Source organism: Orbicella faveolata, unplaced genomic scaffold (assembly GCF_042242905.1).
Source record: "Orbicella faveolata isolate gen_17 unplaced genomic scaffold, um_ofav_v1 contig_14, whole genome shotgun sequence".
Lineage (NCBI taxonomy): Eukaryota > Metazoa > Cnidaria > Anthozoa > Scleractinia > Merulinidae > Orbicella > Orbicella faveolata.
Genome location: NW_028301541.1, coordinates 20,190,001 through 20,212,191, shown reverse-complemented (window position 1 = coordinate 20,212,191; position 22,191 = coordinate 20,190,001). Strand labels below are relative to the sequence as shown.

The window sequence follows — 22,191 nt, the reverse complement described above, 5'->3', positions numbered from 1 at the left end:
ACACATGGGTGGAGAGAGGCACTGTGAGAGTGAAGTGTCTTGCAAAAGAACCCAGCACAACACAGTCCTCGGCGGGCCAAAGGTCGAACCCGGACTGCTCGAACCAGAGACGAGCGCATTAACTATAAGGCCAGGCCACCGCGCCCCTACCAGGGCGGCCGCTCACAGGGAGGCGTTCCAATTAAAGAGAGAGACATTTATCCTTATAACAACAAAACAGGCACTTGTGAGATGACGGTATGCTGAAACTACAACTCATAAACAAAATTTTTGTATTATATTTTATTTAGCATATTATATCGTCCATTATTGCGAACGTTAAGTCTACATTCGTGTATTTAGTTTACTTTGTTTATGAGCTTTTGGCGATTTGCACTCTTAAAATCCTGGTCCTGATCTATGAATTAATCATTGCACCCCCGGAGGGTACTCCCATATGCTCGTCGGAAATTTTGGAAAGAACCCATAAGAAGTGCCATAGTGAAGTGCTTGGCTTGATTTTTTTCTTTACCCCTAAGCCGGTACCAATTCTAACACAAGAAATTATCGCCTGGCATATTTTTTCGGCTCAATATCCTGAAAAGTACCGCGGAAACTCCCCCTGTCGACCTTTTGAGGCTGAACACCCCTAGAGGTACCAAAACCGCTATATCAACCCTAAGAGGTACGACGAGCACCCCCCGGGCCTTGTTATAGGGGAGTCCAGCCCCTGGGGTATGAACAGCAGCGCTAGCCGACTGTACGTAGAGATATTTGCATCTTTTGGTATGAAGTCTTTTCGCAGCTGTTATGGGGTCACCAAAAATAACAGCAGTAAGTTTTAAAGCACATATTCATTAACGAGGACGTAAATAAAATTTATACTTTGGAGAAATCGTAGCGTATATTCTTTGTACATTCTTTATACATTGCATCTTTAATGGACTACTTTGCCGATGCCACGCTTTCCCAATATTTGTTTGCTTGTTTGTTTGTTTGTTTGTTTGTTTTTTTCATTCCAACAAAAAACTAAGCCTTCCTGCTCCATTTACTAAATTCGACATGATAAACTGATCTATGGAGGAGGTTTTCTGTTTGTACGAAAAATGCGAAAAATTGTTGATATGCGAACATTGGCGAAGAAGTCCATTGCATTTACCGGTATTTATCCTTTTACCTTAATAAATACTTTTGTGGAATATAAATATCCGTGGTCTGTTTTTCTGTACACAATAAACATTTACCTATACTTTGCCATAAAAAGAACTATCAAGAATTCGGGCCATGTATACAATTTTACAATTTTGTGTTCTGTATGTACACCATCATTGAGGGGTGGCCTTTCTTGGTGTATATAATAAAATAGAAAATGTAGACATAAATTTAAATATTAAAACGCCAAGAGAACTCTTTCTATAAACAGAAAATGTAATGCAAAGTAATGGGCGTGACTATGGGCGTGGCTATGAGCGTAGCTAGGGGCGTGGCTATGGGCGTAGCTACACTTTGTTATTCTTGCAAGGAATTTTCTCTATGCTCGTTATCTTGGATGGGTGTTTGGAGTTTGATATTTTCAGAGATAGTATTCCTCAACCTATCCAAGAATGTTTCTTTTTTATCGTCAGATGTGTTGTTGATTCGGGCGCGTAAAGAATCCAACAGCTTATCCAAGGGGTCGAGGCTTGTGGAGGCCCCAAACCGTCTGTTCAGTTGAACCCGACTGAAAAGAAGAAGAGACGATTGAAGATTTTAAAAACTGTTTCCTAAAACCTTCAGGGGAGAGTTGTGAAAAGTCTCAGCTTCGTTCCAGTGCTTTTCCCTTAGAGATTGGGAGGGGCCCTGGGAACGATGATATGAGATCCTGCTCTCTCTCGGCAGAGGGCTTTTTTAGGCCCACTTTCTTTTACCAGAAAGAAGATGAAAATTGATCACTATGCACGTTTTCAGCGATATGAGGAGTAGAAAGACGGTAAACTACTACGGTAAACTACCATTTTCAGGTTTCCTTCAATTTAAAGGTAGTTTTGTATGAGGCCAAAATAACTCAAAATACTGTGACTGAGCTCTTTTAACAGAGTTGGGGCAAAAAACAATAGAACATAGAACAGAAATAATGAGCCTTGCCCTTAAAACAACAGGGGTGGGTGAAACAGGGAATGAATGAAATTACAGGTAAAACCTCCAGGTTAGTTGAGAACACAACACTTGTGAACTGTGGTTTACAGAAGTGACAGCTATACTTACAAGGGATATCTTCTGTAATCATCCGCTATGCTTCTAACTTGTTCCACCGTGTCGTCCTCGTCAGCTTCATCTCCGAACACCTCGTAGTCAAATTGGTACGGCAATCTGTACTGGCCAGCAGACTCCCACTCGTCACTAACTGTCAAGCATCTTATTTGTGATTGATTGGATACATTACTGTAATTGTACGGACTGACGATGATTCCAATGAATGGCGCGCCACCCTTTCCAAACCATTCCTGTAGAAAATTAATAAAAGCAAGATGATCCACTGATGTAAACAAAGAGGGGGGATGTTTGCTAACGCATTTGTACTACCTTCCCCTTTCCAACGAACACTCTTCGCCCCATTTTTGGTGTACATTAATGTAAACAAGTACAACCTTCCCCCCTCTCCAATTCCGATATTGTGCTTTTTCTTTGTAAAACTACAGAAACTGTAGATTTGTGCCCATTGTGGTGACCGAACTCATAGTTTGACTTGGCGTGAGTAGCAGAAACTCAAAGTGTTACACAGCCCCCATTCTTGCATGAAAGAAATAACTTCGTCCTACAAAGGACTATATATAGACGAAAATGCAATTCCATACTCCTATAATTTTCACCCGTTTTGTTTCCCCGAGAACCCCGAAAATATTCCAGCTAAAACTCAACAAACTAGGGACCTGAAAGCAACACACTTGATCACTTTTACACAAGGAATTAACCACAAGTCTAAACTCTAAAACCATACCTGGAATTTGGCTTGAGTCTCGATATCACGAACAGAAGGAATGGGAGCGAATGTTGGATGCGAGTGGTACCAGCCCACAACGGCCAGTCCTCGCAGAGCCAATTCCTCAGAGGCCTGGGTCTGAGATACAGGATCCATTTCACACTGCAGTCCTGTGCTTAAACTCCGACAAGGTATCGCCTTGGAAACCTAATGAAACAACAAGGGAAATACCAGGAACGATTAACGAACCTCTCACGCGTGCACACAAGAAACAACCAATCACTGAGCTACATGATCAGTATGGAATTTTTCGGGTCCAATCTCACGCGATCTCGAGCGTGGAAAGAATTAAAGGCGCGACGTCACGGTTTGCGAATCTTGAAAAGTTTAGCTTAAATTTTTCAAGTTCGTCAATTGCAATCCGTGTTCATCTTATTCATCCTAGACCATCCTTGTTTCTATATGATTTAGAATTATCTCTATAATGCCTTTCTATCTTAGTACACGAGTATTTTCAGGTTTCCTTCCATTGAAAGGTGATTTTGCACTCGACCAAAATAACTCAAAATACCGCGACTGAGCTCCTTTAAGTACGCAATTATCACAACAGTAACAACAAAGAATGACTACGACACAAGTTCGTTTCTCTAGCTCTAATTAAGCCATGCTTCATATAATTTGCTTCGCACCAAACATTTAAACTTGCACGAAAAACATTCACTAAACATTACCAGTAAATTATAAAAGCAATAGCCGAGCTAAAATTATAAATGTAAGATACTAAGCAACTACCTTCAATTTCCTTGAATCATGCGAATAATTGCCTCCTAACAGACCAATCACCTCGGTAGTTGACATATGCGCGTGCGTGTCCATGACCACCAAGGTTTCTGATTGGATAAGAACATCAAAAGGCACAGCACTACGTGTTGGGAACTTGCGGCACGGAACAAGAAGGAACGGGTCGTAAGAGGGCTTGTTTCGTGAGGACCTTTTCCTGGGTACTGACGGAGAGCCCTTTTCATTATGGACCTCTTCATGTTGAACTTGCTCGTCTGGTGACAAATGCTGAAATACAAATAATATTGCCTGTTGCGGTTTTTTTGTTTTTTGTTTTTGTTTTTGTTTTTGTCATTTGGCATTTTGCATTTTTTCCCCCTGAATTTCTGTTAAACAAAATCCTCGCCTTACTCATGGTTCAATGCATTCAGTTAAAGATACCGCATTTTTAACCTTCCATAAGCAGACACAGAAACGTTTTCTGGAGGCAAGGGTATTCTGCGATCAGCGCAAACTAAGAACCTCTGATCACTTTATATTAGTTGGGGTAGGGGGCTTCCACCGTTCTCACAATGTAGGACTTCCATAACAAGACACCAACGAAACTTATAACAACAAGATACGACTCACTTTCGATTGGATTTCGTCACAAGTTCTGCCGCAAAAGATCACACACAATTAGCCTTTATTTACATGCTCACTCTAGCTCGTACAACTCAAACGTATTTTTGTACCAAGACTCGCTCTGAAACCGAGACAAAATGGAAGCCGGAAATTCCCTGTTACCTGTATAGTCATCCCTTCCGCTTTGCTAGAGTCGACCCAGTCTCCGTCCATATTTCTCTGTCGCTTCTTCCTAGGTCTTAACGAATTTACCCAGGATTCCATGTGGAAGGTTTCCTTTACATTGGTAACCTCGCCTTGCTCTCTAACGCGGAGAACTGGTCTTTCAAGACATCTTTCGTTTATAGCTCCAATGTCCTCTAGGAAAGCATGTACTCTTCCAATAGAGTTCACATCACCGCAGTTTCGAAGACCGCTTCGCACGGCCGTTTTGAAAAGAAAATTTGGTTTAGTTTTCTCCCACATGTCCAGAATATAGTTGCGAATTTTCATGTATCTTTCCGGAGTCTTAAGAGCGCGCCCCATAAAAAACTCCATATTATGTTCTTTTCCCACTTCTTGTATAATATTGCTGTCGATAACAATTGGAGTATCGAAGCTGACGTTTGCCCCAGGCTGCTCGCGGTCCGAGGACTCAATGAACTCAGAGCTGGTAGCTTCACCACACGTCACTGGCGCCCAGCCCTTGTCATTGGGTAATGGTTGCTGTGGACGGGAAGCGATGACATCGAGTGGAGCATTGTCAACATTGGAAATATTATCGGTAGACTTTTCACCTGACGTAAGTTCAAAAGATTGTTCACCCGTATCCTCGTTTAAGGACCGAGTGTTTTCCAGAACCAAATTTTTATCGCTGATGTCATCAGGAAAATGTTTACCCTCAAGAGACAAACGCTGTGCATAGTCTTGTGTCAAATGGCAATCATCTTCTAACACATAACCTAAGTTATCTGTGTGACCCACATTACTTTTTATCTCTTTGTCAAGTATACGTTCCTCATCAGGATTAGTGGTCCTCTCACACCGCAAACTTGAGGAAGGCAGCTCTGGAATATCATATTCTTTCGATGGTATTTTTACCTCAATCAATGGACCCTTGACATCGAGGATATTAGAGGCACTACCTTCTGGCTCTGGTGGACTTGTCGACGCATCCATTAGCACTTCATTGACATGATTCTTTTCCAACCTGGTGAAATCGCCTTCGTCGACCACTGAATCCTGAAAATAACAAACGAGAAGAATTCCATAATACTTCACAATTAAATTGGTAAAAACCAAGAACAAACACAGGCCACATCAATGATAACCCGTCTTGGTCAGGCCCTCCCTCCCTCTTGTAAAAAATATGAACTTTCGTTTGTTTCGTCTACCAAAAGCCGAGCTATGATTCAAACTTTAAGCCAGCAAATGCAGATCTAACTTCTAAATTTGTGATCAAACCAGACTGCGTTTTTTTTTTGTCAAAAAAAAAAAACTTGTGAGTGCAAAGTTTAAAAATAACTGAAAGCTCAACTTATTTCACCTGCTGATTTTCCACAGCTGCAGCTCGAACGAGAGCTGAATAAACCGCATCGGGGCAAGACGTAGTCTGACCTGCAACGAAAATGAGAATATGTTAGCACTCGATGTAGATACTGTTCCAACATGAAGCCCTATTGCAGGCTCATTTACCAGCTGCTGTTCAGAAAATTGAGAACACGCTCCTCCCTCCGAACTCAATCACTCGCTTTTCTCGAGGAACACCCTCGGAAACCGAACCCGAGAGAGCAGCAGAAATCACGCCTAGCGCTATTGCCAAAGCCGAAAAACTAAAAGAATCAACAAACAAACCAAGCTTTGGCAAACCAGTAATAAAAGCAGTCACTTACTCCCGCTTACTTGCTTACTCCTGTTTTCTCGTGCTTTGTATGAAGTTGCATGTTGCCTAGTTTCCAGGCCTCGATATTTCAGCGCGGCTAATCAGTCTTGGGTGGCATGATCCAGGCAAAAAAGTGAAAATTACCCTGGCCGTTTGTCTTGGTTACGTCACCAAAATGAATTTACCGCGACGGCCTGGGACAACGCCGTACAGGAACTGGTTAAGGTTGCGTGTTTTAATTTTTGGCGCCGAATTCTCATTGGTCAAATTATGCGTTGCCTGGTAAGTGTTTGAGTTGTTTCTTGTGTTTGGCTGGACGTAATGACTTGGTTAATTCTTAAAATGACCGCTCTCTAATGAGTAACAAAAACGTTTTTATTATATATACCTGGAATTAAACAAGGGTTAACGTCATCGCTGTCGGATCCATCAATATCTACTTCAACATCTTCGTCCGATTCATTCTGCGGTCTGTCTTTATCTACAATTGACGACACAAATGTATTTTGAAGGACCTTTCCATCCTCTAAAACACTATCTTCATTTACCACATCCTCTACATCAGCAAGGACAAGTCTGTCCTTGGACTGTTCTTCTGTACTTCCTTGTATTGCTTGGGACTCTGCGAGAGCTTTGTTCTGTGGAATATGGGTAAAATACAGAATACTTTGAAAACCTGTAAAAATACGAGTCGTAGATATATTACTGACAGTATTTTGTTGTGATTTTTGTAGCCGCTGCGTCTTTAAACCCTCCGTCCCCTGCTAGTGAGACGTTGGGGACTGGACCAGACAAATTCCATGCTGATGACGTATGACTCTACAGAGATGCGCGCGATCTGATTGGTTGTTACTTGGGCGCGAAAATTCAAAACCGAGCAAGAACCAATCACAAACGATGTAGAGCTATATGTTCTCTGGCATTTCGTCATAAGAGGTACGGAAGTCTGGTAGCTGATGTTGTTTTTTACCTTTTGTCTGAAATACTGCTTGGCATAGTTTTTCACTTGGAGTGCTGTTCGAGTATCAATCATATTTGCTATCTTGGTCCAGCTACGTCCATACAGCCCCTGAAATTTAAACAATTTAGAAATTTAAAACCTCAACTTCAAGACTTAGACCCGGCAGTCACGTTCAACGCTATACCAAGAGGATCAAGACAGGATTGTATAATTTTTTCACTCTTTGGAGGTCTAATGAGAGCTAAATTGGGCGATGGAAATGTTTTCAGTTGTTTTCTCCTCTTGGTCAAGCCCATACCAGAAAATTGACTGTTGTTGATAACTGCATAAGCAAGAGAAACAGACAAATACGGGTATATTTAAAATTCTGTCTGTAAAAATTAACTAACTGGCCCAGGTATACTAAAGGAAGGCTTGACCCTACTTACCAAAATCACAGATCACTAGAAACTTACCAGCCCCTGTTCAAAAGGCTCCTGTTCGCCAACTGTCCAGGGTTTCCTGTGAGTCACAGACGGCTGCTGATCCCTGTACACACAAGCAATATAAGAACTCAGTTGAAAATCCATTACTAGAAATTCTGGATTCTCTTTGAATTCAGTTACCACAGTACTGTTCCTTAACACTGGAAATGGACACAGGTTTGAAGTGCTGTTAGCCCATTCAAATTTGCCACAACATGATGTTTGACAGATTTAAATGCTACCTGCTTAGCGCAGTTGGTAGAGTGCCAGACTGCTGTGCAGGAGGTTGAGGGTTTGAGCCCCACACTGGACCAACACAGGGTCTTAAAATAACTGAGGAGATGTTGCTACCTTTCTAATTACATCTATAAATCGTTAGACGTTCAAGTTTTCTCAGATACATGTAAGAACTATAAACCGTAGGCCTTGTCTTCTGCCTCTTCAGTGTCACAAGGTTAGCAGGGGACATTAAAGAAACCAACTACTTGTGGCAAAGAGTAGGGCACGGAGTTCCCTGTGTTGTGGTTTGACCTTGCCTCATGGGTTGGTGCTTCACACAAGGTTAACCTCATTACGCCATTCCCCCTTGGGCAGAATTATCCAAGAAAACTTGTTATGTCTATACCTGTCTGTCTGACCCATCTTACTTGATTACATAGCTGGACTTTTGTGCAAAGGTATTAAATTAATTAAACAAACTATTAAACAAGTATAACATCAAATAGTTTATATCTTACTTTTTAGCCTTTGCAATGTTCTTTTTGACACTTGCATTTGTCATCCTTGTGGAAAAAGATAATGACATTCATTAAAATTAGATGTATTGAAGAACAAAAAAGGAGAACATTATATATAGGGTAAGGCAGAGAGTAAGATACAGTTACTATAATTATGTCATTAGTTGCTGGGAGTTCAAACAGTCGCCATATAAATTATAACAAAACTACCAGTGGCCGCATTTAGCCCCTATCAAAATTCTTTGTGGGCCTGTGTAGTTGATAACATAATAATAAAAGAATATCAGGTAAAAAGTTGTCACTGACATTATCTTAGTGAGTCATTCAATACCTTCCAACGTGAGATTGTTTCTTCTTGTCCCCTGAAAAGAAAAATAACAAAAATGTTTGCATTGACAGGTAAGGTGAACAAGCAGCTCAATTTTTTTACAAAAAAGTGACAAAGCACAAATTTTAATATCTTACCTGCTGGTGAGTGCTCCAGTTTGACTGATACTGACCTATAGGCATACATTCTAAGTTAGAGTTAAGGAGGCAGAGCTGTAAGAATAATTTCTGACAAAAAAAAATCACATACATGTACACACAAGTGAAAATTAACAAGCAGACATCCCTGGCTTTACTCTTAAGGTACTAAAAGGTTCCAGAGTTACCAATGAAACCTACGAAAAATTAAATCTGGGAGATTGACAATTTTGCTTGCTTGACCCTAAAGAAATGTTGTTAAAACTAGAGCTCCACTTGTTCAACCACAAAAAAGAAAACCTAAAAAATTTCAACATTTCCCCAGAAAATCCCAAAAATTGGCAAAAGTGAGTTAGAGTGAAAAATGTACTGAGATTTGATGACCCAAATGGAAGACTGTGAGATTCAGTCTGTACCTGGCTGATGTCTACATAATCTGGTAGAGTTGGCACAGATGTGATGCTGATGATGTCACAACTGCATCAATTGCTGAAGGAAATGGAACTTTGTTGAGTAGTACTTCTATTGAGCCAGGTACAGGATTCAAACTATTTTGAACAGTGTTCAAAGTACAGAAAAAACATACATAAAGCAACACGTAGCTGTCAAACACAATTCCAGGATGCAGGGGTTTCATTAATGTTTTCAGCAGGGGGGCAACTGCTTTTCACAGGCGGGCAAACCATTTTGAACTGAATTTCCTTATACACCTGTAAGATAAAGTTTCCTTCAGATGGTCAAACCAGGTAGGCAAAATCATTCTCACAACTGGTCAATTTGCCTGGTGCCTGGCCCTTAATGACACCCCTGAGGATGAGTATATTTTTTGCCACTGGACAATTGGAGGTTGTTTAATCCTTTGGTTTGTTTGTTTTTTTGGCTGCATTATGGAATAAGTACTGCATTGTGAAATTAAGTGAGGGATGTAAAGGATACTGTTCTTCTAAAATCATCTTTTCAATGGTTGACCTGCTTTTGTCATCAGTGCAAGGATCCAAGGACCAAACCTGTTGAATCAAAATTCTTGAATGTAAGTCAAATCTTCTTACTAATCACTAAAGATTTCTTACAGAACCTACTGGGAGAATGTGTAATGTGATCACCTAGTTAATTCCCCTTATCTGTTTGTGTGGTTACCTATTAATAGATTTTATAACACTCTGGTGGAAAAAAAACATCTGCAGGATCTCTAGATAAGATAATTATTATCTTTTGCAATCTTCTACATGTAAGCCCTACCAAAGACACCAAAAAAGGTGTTTTAAGGATCTACAGCATAATATGATCTTTGACAGATCTTAACAAACCCTTGATATGATGAGGATCTCATGAAGATCTAATCAAAAATCATTGCAAAGACCTTTGCATGGATCATTCAAGATCCTCAAGGATTCCATGAGGATTTTACCAGGATCTTGTAGGGTCCTCAAGGATCCAACAAGGTTTCATTGCAAAAACTTGAGGACCTTCAGGATTATGCATGAAGATTCTCAAAGATCTTTGTGCAGAACTTTGAGTATAGGGATAAAGGTATTAGAGAAGTCTTGGGACATAAAGGATCATACTCCAAGGAGTCGTCATATTGTACATCAGAAGTCATCATTATTGTATATTGTATATGTAGAGTTAATGTTACGAAGCAAAAGACAACTGATATCTGCTAGATCTATATCTACACAGTCATATGCAAAGGGAGTTACTCGTCGCCACGGATGTGATGGGAAAAACATAGGAAGTAAATATGCCTAAATCACTATTTATTAGGATAAAACAAAAGGGATGAAACTGGCCCTAAATGCTATCATATTCAATTAAAGAAGACTTAATTGTGCATAGCATAAGTGCATGCACGTTAACACTCACTCACAATATATATACGTCGGGGATAAAGCTTTTTTTTTTTTTTTTTTTTTTTTTTAAAGCAAAAACCAAGTAAATTTAAACGTTTTCTAAAATTCTGTGATCATAAATTATTACAGAATTCACAGAAGCTTTCGGGCTATTAATTTCATAGAGTCTAGACAGAATGGAAGGACTAATATAAATTCGTTGTTTACAGATCACTACCACACAAAAAAAGTCTGCTAAAAGCACAGCTGATCTCACCGAGTGTTACGTATATGGTTTGTCTTACCATATTTGGAGTAAACATGTGCGTTCTCGTTCTATGTAGCTTACATGAAGTACGCATTAAACGAGTTGAGTTGCATTGCAAATGGCGTCTTGTCGTGCCATCCGTAACATGGTGTCGGAAGTGTTTTGTTGATCTTATGGCGAGCTGCAGCGCTCAAGATTACGTGTTCTGGTTGATATTCAGTCAAAGCAGTTACTGAAGCGAAACGAAGCGACAATTCCTTGATTTACGGTACGTACAGCGAATTTCAACATCGACCACGTGCGTTGAAACCCAGCGAAACGATGTCAGACACCGAACAAGATCCTCCACCACCAGCTCCACCGCAAGCTCCACAGCCTACTCCGCCGCCTCAAGTCCTCAGTTTTCCTTCAAATTTTCCAGTACCAAGCGCTATGGTTTGTCGTGGAGATATCACGAGCAACTGGGAATTTTTAAAGCAACAATGGCAAGATTATGAGGTAGCAACGGGTTTGGATCAGAAGAGTCAATCGATCCGATTAGCAACCTTCCGTTCTGTTATGGGAAAGGAGTGTCTGCAAATTTTCCTGAATCTGAATTTTGGCACCGAAGTACTGACGATAACTTCAGCATTGAAGGCGCTGGAAAACTATTTCCTACCAAAGAGAAATGTCGTCTATGAGAGGTATGTCTTTAACTCTTGCATTCAAGTACCCGAAGAAACTGTTGATTGCTATGTCAATAGATTAAGAAAACTCGCAGCATCGTGTCAGTTTGGAGCACTTGCAGAAGAAATGATACGTGACAGGCTAGTTATTGGAATACAAGATAAGGGTACAAAAGCCAGATTGCTCAGAGAGAAAGATTTGTCTTTGGATAAAGCTCTTGACATGTGTAAATCAAGTGAAATAACGAATAAGCAGCTAAAGTCGATTCAAAAGGATGAGAAACAAAACAATGAGGAACTGAACTTAGTTCATGTGAAGCGTAAACCGATGCAAGGCAAGATGCCTTCTCATCCGAAGAAACCACCAAATCCAAAGAAACCTGACAAAAAATGGAAATGTAAATATTGTGGCCAACAAAAGAAGCATGCCTAGCAGACAGAATGTCCAGCTTATGGTCAACAATGTCGCAATTGTAAAAGAATGAACCACTTCGCCAAAGTGTGTCAGGCAGGCAAAGAGAAGGTTCATGTCGCTGAAGTGGCAGAAGGTTACGAGTCTGAGGAATCATTATTGAAGATAGAAGAAATTACTGCAATTAATGGTAGTGGTAAACAGTTGACATCCAGTATTACCTTTGTGATAGAAGAGCAGTACAAAGAGCAACTAGTATGTCAGTTGGACACTGGTGCAACTTGTAATGTGATCAGTCACAGAAATTTAGTTCAGCTGTTGCAGAATGGTGATCCCCCCTTGTCTAAGTCCAATGACCAGCTAAAGCTATTTGATGGTAGCTTGATGAAGCCTGTAGGTGAGACCACACTCACAGCAGAGAGAAGGGGCAAGCGTCTGGACCTGAGATTCCAAGTTGTTGAGAGTTCTAACAAACCCCTCTTATCGGCTAAGGCTTGTGAGCAGTTGGGACTTCTCAAAGTGGATATAGATCCTGAAGAGTCCATTCATGTCCTGAAAAGCAGTAGTAACCTGACCAGAGATCAGATTCTTGTTCAGTACAAAGATGTTTTTGAAGGGTTAGGCCATATTGGTGATACAACCATTATCACAGACCCCAGCGTAAAACCAGTGCAGCATTCTCCGCGCCGAGTGCCAGTTCCCCTGCGTGATAAGGTCAAGGCCAAACTTGATGATCTGGAAAGGAAAGGAATCGTGGAGAAAGTCACAGTACCGACCGACTGGATTAGCAGTATGGTGGTTGTCGCAACACCAAATAAGATTAGGATTTGTTTGGATCCTAAAGATCTTAACAAGGCAGTCATCCGTCCAAAGTACCAAATGCCTACTCTAGATGAGTTGTTGCCCAAGCTTAGCAATGCCAAAGTGTTTAGTACCTTAGATGCTAAAAATGGGTTTTACCAGGTTGGATTAGATGAGAGCAGCAGTCTCAAGACAACATTCTGGACTCCCTTTGGGCGTTACAAGTATTTGAGACTACCCTTTGGTATCAACCTGGCTCCAGAAGAGTTCGAATGCAAATTGCATGAGAAGCTTGATAGTCTTCCCGGTGTAGAAGTGATAAGAGATGACATATTGGTCATGGGCTATGGAGAGAATGATGAAGAAGCAAATCGAAATCATGATGAGAACTTGATTCGTCTGCTAGAGCAAGCTCGAAAAGCCAATCTGCGTCTAAACAGCAGCAAGTTGAACCTCAAGAAGTCTGAAGTCAGATTCATGGGACACTTGATCACCAAAGATGGGTTACAGCCAGATCCTGAGAAAGTGAAGGCAGTTCAGGAAATGCCGAGGCCTACATCCAAGAAGGAACTCCTGAGTCTCTTAGGATTCGTTAATTACTTGGCAAAGTTTCTCCCTAGGTTATCAGAGGTCGCCCAGCCACTGAGAGAGATGACAGCAAAGGATGCAGAGTTCATCTGGTCCCAGCATCATGAGACAGCATTCCAGGAAGTGCGAGAGCTTGTAGTCAAACACCCTGTGCTCAAGTATTATGACCTTCAAGAAGAAGTCACAGTGCAATGTGATGCGAGTGAATACGGGTTAGGAGCAGCTTTATTACAAAACGGCCAGCCAGTTACTTTTGCTTCACGGTCCCTATCACAGACTGAGAGGCAATACGCTCAAATCGAGAAAGAGTGTTTAGCGATTGTTTTCTCCTGCGACAGGTTCAGTCAATACCTCGCCGGTCGTAAAAAGATAACGGTTGAGTCAGATCACAAACCCTTACAGTCCATTTTCCAGAAGTCAATCCTCTCTGCTCCATGTCGACTACAAAGAATGATGTTGAGGCTACAGCGCTTTAACCTAGAGGTTAAGTACAAGCCAGGTGCACAGATGTATGTTGCCGATCACTTGTCTCGAGCCTCGCTTGCTGTCAAGAAGGAGATGACAGACAACTTTCAAGTTTTCGCTCTTGAACTTGAAACACTTACTCCCTTTGATTCCATCAAAGTGGCTCCAGAAAGGTTAACTCAGCTGCAGAAGTGCACAGCACAAGACCTCGTCTTAGAGAGCCTGAAGACCACTGTTCTAACAGGATGGCCTGAGAGAAGAGAGCAATGCCCAGTACAAGTTCGTGACTACTGGAACTACAGAGAAGAGATTTCACTCCACAATGGTATTCTATTTAAGAGTCAGAGAGTGATTGTCCCCAAAGCCATGAGGCCAGAGATGCTCTCAAGAATTCATTCAAGCCATCAAGGAGTCGCATCATGTCTAAGAAAGGCCAAAGACATCGTGTTCTGGCCTGGAATGAATTCAGAAGTCAAAGCCCTGGTTGAGAGATGTGCTGTCTGTGCCGAGTTTCAGGCTAGGAATGCTAGTCAGCCAATGCAGTCTCATCAACTTCCAGACAGACCTTGGAGTAAAGTGGCTACAGATTTGTTCACTGTTAGTGGAAAGAATTACCTCACAGTCGTTGACTATTACTCAGATTTTGTAGAAGTTAGTGAACTTGAAGATACCACCTCACGTGCAGTTATACAAGTACTCAAAGAACAATTCAGTAGACATGGAATCCCGGACACTGTTGTCTCAGACAACGGATCACAGTACAGCAGTCAAGAATTTCACGAGTTTTCACTCAGCTGGGAATTTAACCATGTGACATCATCACCACACTACCCAAAGTCAAATGGGAAAGCAGAGTCTTCAGTGAAGACAGTTAAACTGCTATTTAAGAAAGCGGACCGAGATGGGAAAGATCCATGGCTATCGCTACTAGACTACAGGAACACACCTACTGAAGGTATAGGTGACAGCCCCGCCCAGAGGCTTATGTCGCGCCGAACACGAACTCTCTTACCAACAGCGTCAAGCCTTCTCCGTCCCAAAGTAAGCGCACATTCTACAGAGAAATTAGAGCGGAAAAGACAAAAGGCGAAGTTCTACCATGACCGTCATGTGAAGCAGTTACCTGAATTAGAGATTGGACAAGAAGTCAGAAGTGCACCCCTGCTAAAGAACCAAACGTGGAAACCAGCTACTTGTGTCGAGAAACTGTCAGACAGGTCATATGTAGTCCAAGCAGGCAGTGAGACCCTCCGAAGAAACAGGCAGTTTCTGAGACCTGCAGCAGAATCCTCGACACTAGAAAAGCAAAGCACCAAGGTTAGCTCACATGAGTCAGGAGTAAATCACAAGGAGATACCTAGAGTATCTGAGTTACCTGCTATACCTACTAGGCCTGACAAAGATTCCTTGAATGAAACTGTTGCCGAAGAGACTAATGTTCCATTGTTAGCACCTCAGAAGACAAGAACCCGGACTGTTCGTCCCCCTTCAAGATTTAAAGATTTTGACATGAAGCGTTAAGCAAAGGCTAGACTTTGAACACTTTAAGTTTGTTTTAGCAAGCTCGGATAAACTGATTTAGTTTGACATAGAACACTTTCAGAAACAAAGTGGATTTGTGTAAGTTTGTTTTAGGCTAGTTTTTGCCAGATATTTGTTTATTAGTTTTTCTTTTTTTAAAGAAAGGGAGATGTTACGTATATGGTTTGTCTTACCATATTTGGAGTAAGCATGTGCGTTCTCGTTCTATGTAGCTTACACGAAGTACGCATTAACCGAGTTGAGTTGCATTGCAAATGGCGTCTTGTCGTGCCATCCGTAACACCGAGTTTGTATCCAAAAGCCACGAATTGGGATCACAATACTCAGACGAAAATGGGAGACTGGAAGAATTCAAAAAACTCTGGTTGCCAATGTCTTTATCATACCTGAAAGAAATAAGATTGATCAAAAAAATATACATACATGTACCATTTCATAACTTTAAAATCCAGCTCAATGTAAGTTTAAGTCTAAGTTTCATTACATTTAACCTTAAGGTCAAGCTTTTAAAAAATAAAGTTAGTGCAAATGAAACCTAATACATTGCCATACCATTTGTCCTTTTGATCGTCATCGCCCAAGCCTCGTAAATTGGTTGTTTGTTCGCCATCGGAAACGTCTTCGACATCAACTTCTTCATCTGATTCCGCCATATTGGAGCTTAAGTCCGATAGAGACTGGAACGAGACGTTTTTAAAGGGAGTCCTGTCCAGGGGAGGGTGGGTTTATAGAGGAAATTTTGTTTTCTCTCTGACAAAAACAGCAACTCTTTTGTTAATTCCTCGCCCATTGAGCAACTAGAACACTCCTGGAAATAGAAAAGAACAAGCTCATGTATTCTGCAGATACGAAGATAATTTCATGCGAGTTACAGAAGTTCCCCACCCTCCAGCCCTCAACTTTGAGTTTAGTTCACTAAGTAAGTTTTGTCTATTTGTTGATGGTAGAAGTCTTCGCTTTTGTTGTTGTTGTTGTTGTTGTTGTTTTTATTTTGGTTTGTTTCTATCAGTCAACTCAAATGTTTATAAAAAGTTTGTGTTACTCGCGCTTGGTCACGCGTGCCATATGCGTGTCACAAATTATTGCCACGCAGCAAAATTCTTTCACGGGTGAAGAATTTCCGGCTCCCCACAAACCTGTAACTTTACACCCCTGGGCTATTTTTGAGAGGTTTCGTTGTTCATGTCTCTTGGAGACGGATTCACTTCACAACAACACTGATCACAATTCCGAGTTGGAACGGCAGAAGTAGCGAGTCAAGGGCTGTGGATGATCCATTGCTTCTTGCACAAAGATGTCTTCTGATGAAGAAACGCTGCCAGATGACGATGGACTGCCATATCTCGGTGAATATGACGGCGAAAGAAACGAGATGGAGGAACGGCACGGATTTGGACGAGCAAAGCTGCCTAACGGGGATACGTATGAAGGTTATTACGAAAACGGCAAACGACACGGCGAAGGAGTTTACAGGTAAATTGTGTGATAAAGTCACCTCTCTTTTGGTACAGCCTGAAACACCGCGCACGTTCCCGCAGCCGCGCTATATTTGATCAGTGAATTTTAGTACGTTTGCCTCTCAATCAAAGCATTGAAGCGTTCGCATTATAATAAATAAACTATTTCACCTAGGCCAATTATCTCTGTCAAATTTCCAGTTCATCTGTACTTTTTTTAAAAGGCGAGCTAACTCTACACTGCAAGCATTCTCTCACAGCGAGATGCATGATAGTGCAGTGAATTACGACAAAGACGTAAACGAACGAAAGAGAAAGACTGCTAATACTACTAATACGATAACTTCACTGGCTTCAGTAGCTCGCTTATGCTCGACGCTCTCAAGAGAGAGCTTTCTTGCAACCTGGGCCGATTCCACCAGTCGGCTTACGTTTTAGACCTAACATAAGTAATATGTAGAAAAATAATAACAAACTGAATTGTATACACTGAACTTGTTTATTATTGATGTTCGCTTGACGGGAAATCGGCCTTTTGTAGCACGAACTGAGATAAGACTGGACGAACCGTCTACCGAGGCGTATAACGCCGCTTCGATTTCTATTAGGCATTTTCTTTTTGTGGAACAAAACCATCTAAAGATCGTGTGCTCCAGTCTTCTTTCAAAATAGATTCTGTGAATAACTGATGTTACGAGAAGGAAATACGAGGCCACTGAGTAAGGGTTGTCACATTAATTAATGACTACAATGTCAAGCTTTGGCGTTGAAGTTAACATGTTATACCGATTAAGTTTTTTTGTCTCCTTTATTCTGCTCTTTTTTTACATAAAAATTTTACTTAGAATTTTGATCCCATCTCGATCGAGTCGGCCTTTGCGGTGTGTACACTGATTTCTAAGTTCCGCCTTCTATATACTGCTACCTGTATAATTTTACGCCTCAGCATGCCTGCAGTTTTACCGCAGAATGCGCTCAGAAGATAGAAGCATTCAACCGTATAGAAGTGTTTGAGAAGTCACGCGATAAAGGCTTTGCAAGGCTGATCTCAACATACAACTTCTCTTTTAATAACTGACAAATGTCGTTTCACTGTACTATGCACAGAAAATTTGGGCTCCCATCTTACCCCTATTGTTTGCTGATCTTGTCAAATCCAAAATCAGTGAGGCATAATCGAACAATATCACCAAAACACGATCAAGGAACTATAGGCTGTAATATAATGTTCGTATATAATGGAGTAATTCCTGATTATTTAATAGCCAAGATACCTATGGCGAGACCAAACGAGTCTGATATGACGCCGAAAGCTACCAAAAAGATGCGATTAGGCATTTCGGTCAAGTGAGCATGGCATACCGTAGCCATATCGGGTCAGTGACTTGATATCGTAGGATGCTTCGGACTGGTTTATTGCGAATTTGGGTATGATAATTGAACAAATCTTCACAAACACGATTCTTGAGAGTGTCTGTGTTTAGGAACTGTAAAAATAGCCACAATCAGGTCTGAAGGTCTACTGAGGTCACAGGTGAATTTTTGCTACTTTATAGGTTCAAAAATGGCGCGCGATATAAGGGACACTATATAGAGGGCAAGAAAAACGGTGAAGGCGTGTTCCTGTATCCAGACGGATCTAAGTACGAGGGGAGTTGGATCAACGATTTACGAAGCGGCTTGGGAACTTACACATACCCTAACGGCGACACCTACGATGGGGAGTGGGCTCTAGGAAGCCGGCATGGCCACGGAGTGTATACGTACAAGGAGACTGGGTCCCGCTACGATGGCCGATGGTTTCACGGCAAGATGCAAGAGGAGGGACATCTCATCCATTCAAATCACAGATATGTTGGAAACTTTGAAGAAAATAAGCCAAGAGGACGAGGCAAGTATGTGTTCGATTCGGGCTGCGAACAGCTCGGAAAGTACGTGTGGAAAGAAACGGAAAATATAGGCGAACATGAGGAAGACGAGGCGGAGATTATAGTTACACCGATGTGGGAGGGCCAAGAGATATGCGCCATAAATGAACATGTACAAGAGTAATCCTTCACTAAGCGTTTCCAATATTTTTGTTTGTTTCGTTTTGAGTTTTTTAGGCCGTTTAGTTGGTTCCGGCGCACTTCCAGATTGATTTTAATTAGCCTGCGAAATCCTTCTGCATTCGCAGGCTATGAGTGAATATGATGTTTTGTTAACCAATCATGTGCTTGTAAAGGCAGTCGTGATTTGCTGGCGCCGTTTTTCCCGCGCTTTGCTAGTGCGCCGTTACATGTCTCTTCACTGTGATTGGTTGAAGCTTATTGTACAAGTTTTCTAACAAACCAAACGAAAAGCCACGCAATTTTTAGCTATAGTAATCTGTCTGCTGGAACAACCCTATGTAACGACTAGTTTAGGAACTCGGGGGAAAATTTTGAAACGTGCTTTGTGATTCCGATTGGTCAGCAAAATACAAGAATTACCATTGCGTTATAAGAATCCACACTCAACGGCATCAGATTTAACTTACGAAAATATGCAATCCTCAAAAGATACAAGGAATGAAATTTAGAGAAGTACAAAGTAAATGTAAAAGGAGAGCATTCTTTATTTTGTAAGGTTTTTTTTTTGCTAAAAGCAGGTAACTTCATAGCATATAAAATTACTATAACCCGTTTTCTTACCTGTGCGGAGATATTTAAAACGACCTAAATAATTATAACAAGCGAGCGTTAAATAACATTACATTTTTGTTGAAGATTCTATGCAAGTCACAAACGGCACCAATTCAATTTTATTTTGTATCATATTGAATCAGTATTAAACTATAGCGACAATTTCATGAAAGTCTTGTTAGCACATTTACTTCATTTGAATGGGTATGTGAACTCGTGTGAAAGCACGAAGGATGTTAACGTATTATCCACGCAAGGGTTTTTCGTTCCCAGAACTAAGCTTTGGTGAATTCATGCGGTGAGCTTATACTTTAATACTTTAGCTCGTTTCACACAACAAGTAAAATCTCTTAATCAACATAGTTCTTCCGGTAAATCATACACGCCTCGAGCGCTCTCTTCACGTGTCTCTCGCGATCTCAGTCCTTCGAGGAACGCGCGCGCGCGGGCAACCCAGTAATGTTCAGGGTGCAAGTTTTTTCCCTTCCACACTTCAAGACACTCTTCCAAGATTTTCCTTCCAGTCTCCACGTCTCCAAGGTGCGCGCAAACCTCCGCCATGAGCGCTCTATGATGGAACGCACCAGGGCTGACTGTGAGATTCAAATCTTCGTGCACCTGTACCAGCTCTTCCAAAACCTCCTTCGCACGAACATAATCCCCGCGCGCTAGTAGAACGTCTGCGAGATGCGTACTCGCGCGCGGCCACGCGATATGACCCGAACTCCTATACACTTGAACAGCTCTTTGACACATGTCGTAAGCTTGGTCGACCTCTCCTAAATGCAGTTTCGCTGTTCCGTAGGTCATCATAACTCCAGTTGTAAATTTGTGTTGATCTCCATGAAGATCGTGGTAAATTTTCAACGCTTGTTCGTGGAGCGAGTCTGACTCTTTCAGATGCATTTTGGTGCTCCACGCGCTCGGATGTGTGTGGCGCAGACCCAGGTACCAACGGAGGTGCACTTTAGCCGTGTAGTTCAACACTTGGCCGCGGATAAACATTTCGGAAGTATCGCAAGTTTCCGCAATCTTCCTGGCCTCCTCAAGGACTTCAATGGCCTCTTCGTTTTCCCATCGGTCATGCAGAATGACTCCAAGGTTACACAACCTCTCCGCGACTGGAACAGCTTTCTTTCCGTGAGCTTTCTTGGTTACGTCGACGCACAACTTCATGTACTCCTTCGCGAGATCCAGCTGGAAGCATTCCCGGAACGTAAATGCGAGGATGTTTAAAAGCTCTGACCGCTGTTTCATCCACTCCGCGTCAGATTGTGACTCGCAAAGTTTGTTAGCTTCCTCTAGAATTGGAATGACTTTATCCAGTTTTCCAGCCTCGCGATACGTGTAACCCAAATCACACAGCAAGGCACAGGCGTTTACATCAGTGGAGCAAAGCTGTTTGTTTATCTTGTAAGCCCGCTCAAGAAGCGCCACACGATGGTTGTCTGTTGCCCCAGCAACGTGAATGAGTCCGTCGGCCAGGTACACCAACGCCTGAACAAGTAAGCTACTTTCAATCCACTGGACTCGCTCCACTCCTTCAACGAATTCCTTCAAATGCGGACACAGAAGAATCCGTGTGGCGATGTCTTCTTGTTTGAGCTCGCCTTTCTTTTGCTTGTAAGCGTCGTTTAAGGATTGCAGTACGCCATTCAGCTCCTGTTTATCCACATTGTTTGTAGACACGTAAGCAGATTTTTCTTCATTGGCAGGTTTGTTTACGTCCGGTTTCCGTCTTATCTGTAAAAACGCCAGACGCATGACTTGATGAAGCGTGACTACTTCAATTCCTCTCTCACCAGTCTCGGGATAAATGAGTAAAGAGCATCTCGCTACCTTAACCTTGATATCATCAGGTACTCTAATCTTTGGGTCACCGCGGGCTTTAGCTTCGCGCAAAACGTAATCAGCAACGGTGTCCAAAGGTACGGGCTGGAGAGAGCAGTACGAAAGAAACACGAAGGCAGCTCGGAGTATTTCGTTGTTTACCGCCATCCGTCGTGCAGCGAATTCTGCCGCTGGCAGCATTGATTGCGGATAACATGGATTGTGATGCGTATAATCAGAATGATCGAGATATGCGAAGTATTCTTCGAGATTTGAAAGGTAGTTTTTCCACGAAAATTTGGAAAACGGGCGGTCCTCTCGCATCTGCCTAACGTAAACCGCAGCGCAAGCTAAGGAAAGCGGATAATGGCCCAGTAGTCTAGCGACTTTTTTAGCATCTTCATCGACAGTCAAGCCTGATATTGCCCTCAACAAACCCATGGCATCGGCCTCTTCCATTCCTGAATCCAGCGTCATTATCTTGGCATGCGCGTGAGATCTGGGGACGAGCTCACTGTCCTGAGTCGTTACAAGCACCAACCCCTTCCCCCACGGGCTGTCTTGCTCGGGTGTTGGCCAAAATTCTCGCAGTGGGTCATTCACCGTTAAATTATCAACGATCAATAACCAGAGAGCTGACGTTTCGCGGAGATAATTTTTAACATCTTCTACGTAACTCTTAATCCGCTCGCGTACGCTTCCTTGTATTTCGCGCTCTTTGGGGATTTCCAGTTTTTCGTGCAGTTCTTTATACGACTCTAACAGAGACTCTGGAGTCTGTGCGTGTAGGGTAGCTACAATTCGCGGGAATTTCACGCCGCGACTTTCGCACTCCTCTATG

The 22,191-nt window shown here is 42.0% G+C and overlaps 4 protein-coding genes across 5 annotated transcripts in view; 2 read left to right on the top strand and 2 right to left on the bottom strand.

The window, feature by feature from the left end:
- Window positions 1-22,191, bottom strand: part of LOC110062108 (uncharacterized) — an 80,705-nt gene that overhangs the window by 13,964 nt on the left and 44,550 nt on the right. Inside the window, exon 23 of one of the 2 annotated variants that reach the window (XM_089286960.1) lies at window positions 19,617-22,191. This exon is cut by the window's right edge and continues 214 nt beyond it. The exons of the other annotated variant lie outside the window; for it this stretch is intronic. Within the exon in view, the coding sequence (XP_089143086.1) occupies window positions 19,875-22,191 (2,317 nt within the window). The 3' untranslated portion in view covers window positions 19,617-19,874. Of the gene's footprint in view, window positions 1-19,616 lie in introns of those variants that run through there. 2 annotated transcript variants of the gene reach the window in all.
- Window positions 264-16,064, bottom strand: LOC149114429 (deubiquitinase MYSM1-like). Its single transcript, XM_089286967.1, has 15 exons — window positions 15,953-16,064; window positions 15,684-15,786; window positions 9,767-9,837; window positions 8,831-8,880; window positions 8,697-8,727; window positions 8,366-8,410; window positions 7,620-7,692; window positions 7,174-7,272; window positions 6,592-6,841; window positions 5,868-5,938; window positions 4,505-5,563; window positions 3,731-4,006; window positions 2,957-3,145; window positions 2,224-2,462; window positions 264-1,699 (listed from the first exon to the last, which is right to left on the bottom strand). Exons 1-15 carry the CDS (start codon window positions 16,051-16,053, stop codon window positions 1,489-1,491), a joined length of 2,868 nt encoding a protein of 955 aa, XP_089143093.1. The 5' UTR covers window positions 16,054-16,064; the 3' UTR covers window positions 264-1,488.
- LOC149114430 (uncharacterized) lies at window positions 10,999-12,352 on the top strand. The gene has a single exon (XM_089286964.1). It carries the CDS (start codon window positions 11,249-11,251, stop codon window positions 12,023-12,025), a length of 777 nt encoding a protein of 258 aa, XP_089143090.1. The 5' UTR covers window positions 10,999-11,248; the 3' UTR covers window positions 12,026-12,352.
- Window positions 16,482-19,692, top strand: LOC110062109 (radial spoke head 1 homolog). The gene is made up of 2 exons (XM_020768969.2): window positions 16,482-16,873; window positions 18,414-19,692. Exons 1-2 carry the CDS (start codon window positions 16,695-16,697, stop codon window positions 18,907-18,909), a joined length of 675 nt encoding a protein of 224 aa, XP_020624628.1. The 5' UTR covers window positions 16,482-16,694; the 3' UTR covers window positions 18,910-19,692.